This window comes from Carassius auratus, unplaced genomic scaffold (genome assembly GCF_003368295.1).
Source record: "Carassius auratus strain Wakin unplaced genomic scaffold, ASM336829v1 scaf_tig00029845, whole genome shotgun sequence".
Lineage (NCBI taxonomy): Eukaryota > Metazoa > Chordata > Actinopteri > Cypriniformes > Cyprinidae > Carassius > Carassius auratus.
Genome location: NW_020525804.1, coordinates 17,543 through 29,894, shown reverse-complemented (window position 1 = coordinate 29,894; position 12,352 = coordinate 17,543). Strand labels below are relative to the sequence as shown.

At 38.4% G+C, this 12,352-nt stretch overlaps 1 protein-coding gene across 1 annotated transcript; it reads left to right on the top strand.

Moving 5' to 3' along the window:
- Positions 1-3,984: 3,984 nt before the first annotated feature.
- LOC113079917 (E3 ubiquitin-protein ligase TRIM39-like) lies at positions 3,985-10,986 on the top strand. The gene is made up of 5 exons (XM_026252146.1): positions 3,985-4,018; positions 5,060-5,101; positions 5,441-5,482; positions 6,365-6,963; positions 10,960-10,986. The coding sequence occupies exons 1-5, from the start codon at positions 3,985-3,987 to the stop codon at positions 10,984-10,986; spliced, it is 744 nt and encodes a 247-aa protein (XP_026107931.1).
- The last annotated feature ends 1,366 nt before the right edge of the window (positions 10,987-12,352 follow it).

The following is a 12,352-nucleotide window of genomic DNA, read 5'->3' as shown; positions in this document are numbered from 1 at the left end:
ATGAGTGCAACCTTTATAGTGTCACTTATAGGAAACAGGTGTGGTTCAATAATGAATTCCTAGGCAGGGGTTTATGGGAAATGAAGTTCAGGGTGTACTGTGTCGTGTGAAAGTCTGTGTGGTGAATAAACGGATGTGTAGTGACCGGATCATGGCAGTAACATCCCCAGAATGTTCTGAAACGGCCATGATGTCATGATGAGTTCTTTAAAGGTTTGGGGATGTAATTTGGAGGACCTTCATGGAACATTCAGGACGTTCTGGGAACCATTCCTATAGGATATTCCCTATTGGTCTCTGTACATTCCCAGAACATTTACAGAACCAGCCTAGAATGTTATTTTCTTGTCCTATTTAGGTCATATTTTTTTCATGTTTTCAATTATCAAAAAAAGATAATGGAGCTTCACAAATTAGTGAAGTGGCTTTAAGAAAAGATCTAGAGCAGTGAAAATTCCCATTTCCACCATCAGGGCAATAATTAAGAATTTCCAATCAACAGAAAATGTTATACATTACATTTACATTTACATTTACATTTAGTCATTTAGCAGACGCTTTTATCCAAAGCGACTTACAAATGAGAACAATAGAAGCAGTCAGGTCAACAAGAGAACAACAACAGTATACAAGTGCCATGACAAGTCTCAGTTAGGCTAGTATAGAACGCATAGCCAGGAATTTTTTTTTTATTTTTTTTTTATTTTTTTTTTATTAAATGAACAAAGACAAGAAAAGGAAAAGTACTGGTGTTAGTAGGTTAAGTGCAGGCGAAAAAGATGAGTCTTTAGACGTTTCTTGAAAATGAGTAAAGACTCAGCTGTACGAATTGGGATTGGGAGGTCATTCCACCAGCTGGGCACAGTCCAGGAAAAGGTCCGTGAGAGTGATTTTGAATTTCTTTGGGATGGCACCACAAGGCGTTGTTCACTTGCAGAGCGCAAACTTCTGGAGGGCACATAGGATTTAACCAGTGAGTTTAGGTAAGTTGGTGCCGTGCCAGTGGTCGTCTTGTAGGCAAGCATCAGTACCTTGAATTTGATGCGAGCGGCTACTGGTAGCCAGTGTAACCTGATGAGGAGAGGAGTAACATGAGCTTGTTTTGGCTCATTGAAGACAACCCTCGCTGCTGCATTCTGGATCATTTGCAGAGGCTTGACAGTACATGCAGGAAGGCCCGCCAGGAGAGCATTACAATAGTCCAGTCTGGAGAGAACAAGAGCTTGGACAAGAAGTTGGGTTGCTTGCTCTGACAGGAAGGGTCTAATCTTCCTAATGTTGTATAAGGCAAACCTGCAGGACCGGGTCGTTGTAGCAATGTGGTCAGTGAAGCTTAATTGATGATCCATCATAACACCTAGGTTTCTGGCTGTCTTCGAAGGAGTTATGGTTGACGAGCCCAGCTGTATAGAGAAGTTGTGATGAATCAATGGGTTAGCTGGAATCACCAGGAGTTCAGTCTTTGTAAGGTTAAGCTGAAGGTGATGGTCATTCATCCAGCTAGAAATGTCACTCAGACAGGCTGAAATGCGAGCAGCTACCGTCGGGTCATCTGGCTGGAATGAGAAGTAGAGTTGGGTGTCATCAGCATAGCAGTGATAAGAAAAGCCATGCTTCTGAATGACAGATCCTAAAGATGTCATGTAGATGGAGAAGAGAAGTGGTCCAAGTACTGAGCCTTGAGGAACCCCAGTAGCAAGGTGGTGTGACTTTGAAACATCACCCCTCCAAGACACACTGAAGGATCTGTCAGAGAGGTAGGACTTAACCCACAGGAGAGCAGTTCCAGAGATGCCCATCTTTCTGAGGGTGGACAGGAGAATCTGGTGATTAACAGTGTCAAAAGCAGCAGACAGGTCCAGCAAGATGAGTACCGAGGATTTTGAAGCTGCTCTTGCTAGTCGCAGGGCTTCAGTAACCGAGAGCAGAGCAGTCTCAGTTGAGTGGCCACTTTTGAAGCCAGATTGGTTGCTGTCCAGGAGGTTGTTCTGTCCAAGAAACATAGAAAGCTGGTTGAACACAGCTCGCTCAAGTGTCTTTGCAATGAATGGAAGAAGGGATACCGGTCTGTAGTTTTCAAGAAGCGCTGGATTTAGAGATGGTTTCTTGAGCAGTGGGCTTACCCGAGCCTGCTTGAATGCTAAGGGAAATGTTCCAGAGTGAAGAGAGGAGTTGATAATGTGAGTAAGTGAGGGTATGACTGAAGAAGAGATCGCTTGAAGGTGAGTGGGGATTGGATCAAGTGGACAAGTAGTAGGATGATTGGACAGGAGAGTTTTGGAGACGTCCATCTCTGAGAGTGGGGAGAAGGAGGATAAAGAGTGTGCATCGGTCATTGTGAAGTTGTCCTCGGTCTGCGGTGTGGAGAATTGGTCACTGATGGATCTTGTCTTATTTGTGAAGAAAGCTGCAAAGTCGTCTGCTGTAAGAATCGATGGAGGAGGCGGAGGCGGCGGATTAAGAAGAGAAGAGAAAGTCTTGAAGAGTGTCCGAGCATCACTGCAGCTGTTAATTTTGTTGTGGTAGTAGGATGCTTTAGCTGTGAAGACATTTGCAGAGAAGGAAGAGAGGAGAGATTGATACACACTGAGGTCCGTAGAGTTTTTTGATTTCTGCCATTTCCTCTCTGCAGCCCTTAGTTTAGAGCGATGTTCACGGAGAACCTCGGACAGCCAGGGGGCAGATGGGGCAGTGCGTGCTGGTCTAGACAACAGTGGGCAAAAGTTGTCCAAGCAAGATGTTAAAGTGGAGCAAAGAGTGTCCGTAGCACTGTTCGTGTCCAGAGCAGAAAACTGAGAGAGTGGTGGAAGAGAGGATGAAACCACAGCAGATAGGCGAGATGGAGAGAGTGAGCGTAGGTTCCGTCGAAAGGTGACCTGCGTTGGAGGGTGAGGCGCTTCAGCAGTAAGTGCTAGGTTAGCAGTAATGAGGAAGTGGTCTGAGGTGTGCAGTGGAGCAACTGAAGAGGTGTCCACAGAGCAACAGCGTGTGTAGATGAGGTCCAGTTGGTTGCCCGATTTGTGAGTTGCTGTAGTAGACATTAGCTTGAGATCAAATGAGGTGAGCAGAGTTTTGAAGTCAGCAGCCTGGGGTTTATCTAGGTGGATGTTGAAGTCACCAAGCAGTACCAGAGGAGTACCATCTTCAGGAAAGTTTGATAGCAGCACATCCAACTCCTCCAAGAAGTTTCCCAGTTGACCTGGGGGACGATAAATGACCACAAAGTGGATTTTAACAGGGTGGGTTACAGTAATGGCATGTGATTCAAATGAACCAGTACCTGTAGGTGATGGCTGAAGATCAAATTTCCATTCTTTGGATATAAGGAGACCCGTACCTCCACCCCTCCCAGTGTTGCGAGGAGTGTGGGAACAAGTGAAATTAGTGGAGAGGGCTGCAGGGGTGGCAGTATCTTCAGGTTTGATCCAAGTCTCTGTCAGTGCCATGAGGTTGAGACCGGAATGAGTAGCAATAGAAGAAATGAAGTCTGCTTTGTTAACTGCAGACTGGCAGTTCCAGAGACCAACTGGAATAGAGAGCATAGTAGTAGAGGTCAGAGGGACATGGCGTAAGTTTGTCAGACAGGCCTTCCTGCGACATACATAGCGTGCTCTCCGAGTGTTAGTAGTGATAGTAGAGATCTGAAAGCACATAGTGACTACAAGTGTAAGATATATTTGAGAGGCTATACAAAAAGTAAAAAAAGAGAAAAGCAATACTCAAGTGCCCTGTCGGTGTCCTTATAAATCTGCCTGGAAGAGTACGTGTGTCTATATCATCCTAATGCACAGTGAAGAGGTCAGTTTGAGTAGCTATCAAAGGGTCATAGCTGGAGAATTGCAGGAAATAGTTGAGTTTCTGGTTCAGACAACCTTTAAAAAATTGTCAAACTGAACCTACATCAACACATGTTGTTTGGGAGGGCTTCAGGAAAATTCTCCTAGCTCATCCAAAAACAAACTAAAGCATATTCATTTATCAGAAATGACTGGAACTTCAAGTGGGACTGGCTCCTATGGTGAGATGAAACAAAAAAAAAAAGCTTTTTTAGCAGCAAACACTCAAGATTTGGAGTTTGGTGAACACAGAGATAAAAAGCACCCCATGTGTAGAATGAAATATACTGCTCTATTTTTGATGTTGTGGGCCTGTATTTCTGTCGGAGGTCCTGGACATCTTGTTTAGATACGTGACATCATGGATTCTATCAAATACCAACAGATAAAAAATCAGTAAGTTCAAGATTCAAGATTTGTATTCGTCACATACAAAATTATATATAGCATATATAACCAGCAGTGAAATGTGAGAGTGACTGACTCTGTTAGAAATCTCATAATGGACCATGCTTGGATCTACCAACTGTACAGTAAACCAAACAAAAACCTCAAAAACAACACAGAAATGGGTCACTGAGCTCAAAACCAAGCTTCTGTTATAGTCGTTCCAGTCCTCTGACCTGAACCCTACAGAAAATGAGAGGAGTGAACTGAAGATGCACTGAATTTTTTTTTAATAAAAGATCAAAATGATTAACAATGCAGATGCATTCTCACAGCCTTCTTTGATCATTTTTACCAAGGGTGCCAATGTTTTTGGCCATGACTATTTATTTATATATTGACTAAAAGTCTAAAAAAGGACCATGTGAGAACCTTCTGTTGATGTCCCAAATTTCCTCTTCGTAATGTTCTTAATGTGACCATAAAAGAGCCAGAATGGAACGCCCCCCTAAAGTCTTAAGGAGCATTGAACAGCAGCACTTTCATAACCAAAAGAGGACATTTTAGGAATGTCCCTAATGTTCTGTAAAGGTTCTGGACTTTCGTCTCCTTTAGAGAACTTTTATGGAACATTATGAAAGGCTGAGAGAACTTCCCCTCCTACTTCGGTAATCATTACATAAACATTGGTGTTGTAGCCGAAAAAAGATGATTATAACAGGTTTGTTGAAAGAGTAGAATAATTGTGTGGAAACAGAATCAATTAAACAACAAAACACATTTTCAGATGCATTTTGTTCCTTCTAATATCTCAGATTATTTCTTTTTCATTTTAGTTGAGACATACGTAGATTTTGAAGATCCGAGGAAACAAGAAGGTATGAGTATGTCCATCTCAGTAATATATAAATATATTTCAGTTGGAATCAACAGTCCTGCTGTCACATAAGCAATATTCTCTTCTCATATTGAACTATTATAATTATTTTTGTTAGTTAACTGTAGATGTTTTTATCTATAGTTTGTTCACTCTAAAATCTCAAATTATATATTTTTCATTTTAGTTGAGAGAGACGTAAACATAGAATAATAAAGCAATATTCTCTTCTCATATTGAACTATTATACTTACGTTTGTTTGATTCATATAAATGTAGATGTTGTTAGCTATAGTTTATTTTCCCTCTAAAATCTCAGATTATTTATTTTTCATTTTAGCCGTGGGAGACATAAACATAGAAGAACTGAGGAAACATGCAGGTATGACATCATCTCAGTTGAAGGAGACATTACACAGTCTGAGCCAATCTCATGTTAATCCTGAGTACCTGTAGAGTAGTATTGCATCCATTATATCTCCAAAGAGTCTTTAGTTTTATCATATGTGTAAAAGATACAGCTTTACGATTTTCTCTGAAAACAACCGAGCTCCTGAAGGCATGACGTGGGTAGAGTGACAAACATTTACATACCAATTTTTTTTCTTCTTCTATTTCTTTTATTTTTTTATACATACTACCTGTGGTTCTGAATCTTGGCTGGGACCTTTTATTGCTGGGACCGCTCCATCTTTGACTATCAACAAATATGCAAATCCAGTGTCAAACTGGGCCTTGTTTATAAAACTTTGGCACTGAAATAATGTGAACAAACATATTTTGCTCTCCTGGAAAAACATAATGAATCCACTGTTTATGTAATGCTGGGTTCTTTGAGAAGCTGAAGAAGATTATCTCTCACAACGAAACCACACTTGTTTGGAGATATTCTTCTCAAGTGAGTCCCGTGCAGCGCTGCAGATGACACTGACTGAAGTATGTTCTCTTGAGCTCCATCTGGCTGATGCATGTGTGTTCTTCCAGGAGAAGTGACCATACAAGGACTTCCACACTTCATGACATCATACAGGGTCATGCTCAAAAAAAGAACTTTTAGAAAGTTATATGAACCCAGAAGGATTCCTTTTTTTTCTTGTTAAGCATGAGAATCCAACTCTTTAACAGTGTAAATAACTCAGAATGCATGCATTGCATTAAACCTCCCCTTTAAATGTGCATACATGTGATCATATATGTGTAAATATCATCTCATATAAACAAGGATTAATAATTGTTTCTCATTGTATTTCTTTTTTTTTTTCAGTTGAGATCACTATTGACCGAGAGCGTCTACATCCAGATCTGAAGGTTTCTCAGGACAGTAAAACTGTGAGGGACAGTGCTGATTATAATCACACTGGGGATGAATTTCCAATTCATTTATGTGCATTTGGAGCCCAAAGATTCTCCTCCGGTCGTCACTATTGGGAAGTAGAACTGGCACAAGAAAATACTCCTCCCAAAAACTATTGGTTAATTGGTGTGATGAAAGATGGAAATTTAACTGCAAGAGGCAAAACTGGTTTTACTCCATTCTACGGTTTCTGGTTCTTGTATTCAGACGGTCCTAATGGCTTTGAAATCAACACTAATCCATCAGTTAAACTCTCTCTGACTCCGAGACCTGAACGACTGGGAGTTCTGTTGGATTATGATGACGGACAGCTGTCATTTTACAACGTCACAGAGAGAAAACATCTCCTGACCATTAAAACCAAATTCTCTGGATCAGTCCGTCCTCTCTTCAATCCTGGAGCTGGTGATCAGAGTGAGCTTAGAATTCTGGATTGTCCAAAACCTGAAGAATCAGCTGCAGACTCCAGTCAGCCTTTACTGAGTAATAACAGTGCAGACGGGAAAGCGGTCAGTCTATGCAGTCTGAGCCGGAAAGAGAATTGATTAGTTCTTTTTTATTTTTTTTTATTAATGCCAAGGTACCAAATATAAATTACAGAGAATGTCAATATTGCATACAAAGAAATGGCATTACATGCAAAGCTTAATTTACAAATGTAAACATAAAATAATAAAAAAAAAATAATAAAAAAAAATTAACAAATGATTTAAGAAAATAAAATAAAAAGATTAAACAGCCTTAAGGTTTTTGGAAGATTAAATAGTTTGGATATACTGTTGAAAAAAAAAGATCAAACCAGTTATTAAAAAAAAAGAATCTCTTATATAAAATGTCTTGATTGTTTCAAATGAAGGACCACTGAGGGGTGCTTAAAAATGAATGACCATACAAGTAATGCCTTTATGAAATTAAGATAAATTGTAAGGGATTCTAGCAATATTATAATTACAGATCAATTGGAAAAGGGAGACCAGCTAATTTGGAAAATAAGTAATTGAGGATAAAATTCCAGATTGAGTTGACAGAAAAACTGTCTAATCCAATTAATTGAGAAAGTTTTGTTCAAAGAAGAGAAATCAAGGAAATTATACCCACCATCATATTTGTTCATTAATAAGTACTCTTTATTACCTTTGTTACAACATTCAGTGTATAGAAAATAACCATCATGACAGATATTCACAGTTTTATAAACTGTAAAATGTAAAAAGCTACAATTTGAGACCAGAAATGCAGTAACTGTAACAGTAAATAATAAGTATAATAATGATGATGATGATGATAATATAAATGACGATGCACCCGTTTGTAAGGAAGCTTGTGATTTAATGCCTCTATCCAATGCTGTCACGTCACCTGACAAAAGAACGAATGGTACTGTAGGTTCAAGCCTTTTATACAGTGTTTTACTATTATTATTAAACAACACAAACATTAAAACAATAAGGAATTACACTTAAAATCATAAAGACAAAAAATATATTATAATAATAGTAATAATATACACACAGATTTGTTGCCAGGGTAACTCCAGTCTATGGTCAAAGCTTATGGGTCTGTCACGTGATTAAAGAACGACTCAAACCCGAAAAACTCATGAGATGAACCAAGCAATTCTCTTTCCGGCTCAGACTGCATTGGTTAACTCAAACTCGAAGATTTATCAGAGAAGAGGTGAAATGAGCTTGTCATAGACTGAAGACCCAGGTCAACAATGAGTTCATCTTTTCTGTTTATTACAGCGTTATAGTTTTGTATTGTTTGTAGTGTGATCAACGTTTGCATATTAGTACTAGTAGACGTTAGGGAAGTAACATATAACATGTTAATTATATTTGATTAAATGAACTAAATGAACATAATGACTCGAAAAAAAAAAAAAAAAAATTGTTCATTTTGCTGAACGAGACTCAAAGGTCCGAGTGGGTAAAATGATCTGAACGTCCCTTCATTAATGAGTCTCATCTCCATTTCCCTTAAGAGCCTGTTTGGCTCGTGCCATGGTGAATTTGATATTTCCCGGCGGAATTTGCAAGTGCAAAGACAGAACGCATCTCCGAGATGAAACGGAGCTGCTCGTGCACAAGCAAATAGGTAGCCTGATTCTGACACATGCAATGACTATTTATTATGACATCTAGGCATTTTTATATTTATGTAGCCAACACAATCATATTCTTTTACATTGAAGTCCTTTGGTTTTTAATATTTGGCATGTTTGTGTGCTGCTATGCGTCCTTGTGTGTGTAATAAACAGAGTGTGGACCCACCTAACATGCTCTTTAAATAACAAAAAAACAACTGCGCCGTTGACTTTAGACTTCTAGGCACAGGTCTATGGCACAGTTTATTGTCAGTTCCTCAAAATAGCAACGTGCCAAGAATGCGCTTGAACACACCTCTTTATTAGACCAGCACACCCATGAGCGCACAAATGCATTTGTTATTTAAACAACGGGGCGCAGGATGGGGAAATGGGAACTACATTGGGACTGAAACTAGATATATGATCACACCAACATACAATAATAAATGAAAGTTAACATGAAACAAATCAGTTTGAGATACTCTTCATCATTACATTTACATTACATTCAGTCATTTAGCAAATGCATTTATCCAAAGCGACTTACAAATGATGACAATAAAAGCAGTCAAAACTGCAAAAAAAAGCATCAATATATAAGTACAAACAATATATAAGTACGAACAATATATAAGTACGAACAAGTCTCGGTTACCCTAACGCAGTACACGTAGCAAGGTATATATATATATAGACAGAGAGTGAGAGAGAGAGAACAGGGCCGCCTCTGGCCAAATGGGTGTCTTAAGAATAATAGTGCTGTTGTGCCCCTCCCTCAAAAAAAAAAAAAAAAACCTACATATATATATATATATATATATATTAACAAAAAACCTACGAGGGCTCAAAATACATGTTTAATAAGACATACAAGTAAATAAATTATAATTAAATTGTGTATTATTTATAAATTACAGTTGTCTAGACAGTTACCTATGATTATGATTTTATTAATACAGTTGTCTGATTGATTTTATAGTCAAGCATTCAGAAATCACAAAATAAAATAGAGCAGTTTTACTACGATAACCATGGATACTTTTGGTAAGGGTTGTGATGTCTACATATTTTTCTGAAGATATTAAAGAGGCTGTAGCATTTCTATCGCAAAAAGGTGGCCAAAAATGAAAGATTGTGTATATTTGAATGAAATGTTTGGTCAATATTAAAGAAGGATCTGATCGTCCTGTAAGTGTAACAGCAGCAGTTATCAGGCCTTCGGTGCTCTTTGCAGGCATTTGTAATAATGTAAATTGTTTATTTTGTATTACATTATGTATTTTAACAGAGTTATTCAATGAAACCATATGATTAAGACAATCGCCTTGTTGTTTTATAAAATACATTTTAAGTCATGGAAACTACAAAATAAAAGTCAGATGGGTTGTTGGTGGTGGTGAAATTATTACTGACATTAAAACACTTTACTAACATCCAGAGTCAAAACAGTTTCACAGGCTACCTGAAAGTATTTTTCGTTTCTCTGTGCTGGACTGTGCTGATGTCTTTTCCCTGATACAGCTGAGTTGTCCATTAATTATGATGATCATTTGTATTCAGTCGTAAACATGAGATGAGAGCGAGCGCAGATGCAGGAATGATGAGTAACGTGTGCTTACTGTCTACTGCATTCATCATAAAATGCATGTTTCATTGTTTTATATATATATGTTCATGTTTAGATTTGTATTTATGTACATCTACATGTACAGGTGCATCTCAAATTAGAATGTCGTGGAAAAGTTCATTTCAGTAATTCAACTCAAATTGTGAAACTTTTGTATTAAATAAATTCAATGCACACAGACTGAAGTAGTTTAAGTATTTAGTTCTTTTAATTTTGATGATTTTGGCTCACATTTAACAAAAACCCACCAATTCATAACGCATCTCAACTAACAAATTAGAATATGGTGAAATGGCAATTAGCTAATCAACTCAAAACACCTGTAATTGTGTAAAAAAAAAAATTTCTTGCATATTATTAAATCTTAAATAAAACAGACCTTGTTAAAAGAGGTTATTTAGAATCGATGACGACTGGAGCTGCCCTGCAGCATGTGAGCTTGTGTTGTGTAAGAAATATATGATTATGATGTTTGTAATTGAATAAAAAGACATGATTTATGGGGAGAAATCATGGTTAGCTTTCACTGTTATGTGAAACAAAGCCATCTTACCCCAGACATGCTGAATAATGTTCATGTCTGATGGCTGGACTGGCCAATCCTGGAGCACCTTGACCTTCTTTGCTCAATATTGAACCTTTTCACAATATTCTAATTTTTGACAAACGGTTCTTGTAGATACAGGGGTTTCTGGTGACCAGTTCTTATGTAGCTCTGCTGCAGTTGAAAAAGGGCTGGCCCTGGACTGTCGAACCAATTAATGATCCTCTCAAACAGTTGTCTTACAGGGTCTGCCTGACCTGGGCTTCTCATGAACTTCACCGGTTTCTTCAAATCTTTTTCTTATCCACTCCTTTTACACTGTTGTTATTATTCAGGTTAGGCAAGTTCAAGTTCATTCTGCTACACGTGTGGACATACAGTGGAACGAAATGTTGTGTCTCACAGGACTACGGTGTTACACAGTGCTCTTGCAGTTTAAATCTAGATTAAAGACCCATCTCTTTAACCTGGCATACACATAACATACTAATATGCTTTTAATATCCAAATCCGTTAAAGGATTTTTAGGCTGCATTAATTAGGTAAACCGGAACCGGGAACACTTCACATAACACCCGATGTACTTGCTACATCATTAGAAGAATGGCATCTACGCTAATATTAGTCTGTTTCTCTCTTGTTCCGAGGTCACCGTGGCCACCAGATCCAGTCTGTGTCCAGATCAGAGGGTCACTGCAGTCACCCGGATCCAGTATGTATCCAGACCAGATGGTGGATCAGCACCTAGAAAGGACCTCTACATCCCTGAAAGACAGCGGAGACCAGGACAACTAGAGCCCAGATACAGATCCCCTGTAAAGACCTTGTCTCAGAGGACCACCAGGACAAGACCACAGGAAACAGATGATTCTTCTGCACAATCTGACTTTGCTGCAGCCTGGAATTGAACTACTGGTTTCGTCTGGTCAGAGGAGAACTAATCCTGGTTTCTCCCAAGGTTTTTTTCTCCATTCTGTCACCGATGGAGTTTCGGTTCCTTGCCGCTGTCGCCTCTGGCTTGCTTAGTTGGGGTCACTTCATCTACAGCGATATCATTGACTTGATTGCAAATAAATGCACAGACACTATTTAAACTGAACAGAGATGACATCACTGAATTCAATGATGACTTTAACTATCATTTTGCATTATTGAGACACTGTTTTCCTAATGAATGTTGTTCAGTTGCTTTGACGCAATGTATTTTGTTTAAAGCGCTATATAAATAAAGGTAAAGAACAATTTTTAGATCTACATTGCTAACTATCTATGTGTTAATCTAAGCGGTAATCTAACTGTGCATATGCTATAAATAGTTGAATATAGATACACTTAACCTAAAACAGACTATACAAGTACTTTACATAATATCTGTGCATGATATTGTGCAAAAGAGGTATTTAATGTTAAGAAGCAAGCAGTGCAGTATGATTTGAGATTAATTCACGAGCAATCATTTGTTCTCTTATTTAGTCCTTGTGACATGTTTATAAGAAAGTATCTGGTGCGTATAGAGAGGAAAGAGTGTTTTTATCTGCAGGTGGTTTGTCCAGCCCTCAGAATGGCACAGTGTTCTTGAGGTTTTCAAATATACTCAAATATTTGTTTAATTGACTCTTTCACAGCTCTTCAGTGTAG

Bases quoted from the DNA above. Each gene is read 5' to 3' on its own strand.
- LOC113079917 (XM_026252146.1), top strand. From the start codon at position 3,985: ATGACTGGAACTTCAAGTGGGACTGGCTCCTATG. The intron at 5,483-6,364 runs GTATGACATCAT...TTTTTTTTTCAG, and splicing joins AGAACTGAGGAAACATGCAG to TTGAGATCACTATTGACCGA. The intron at 6,964-10,959 runs GTCAGTCTATGC...GTTGTCTTACAG, and splicing joins ACAGTGCAGACGGGAAAGCG to GGTCTGCCTGACCTGGGCTT.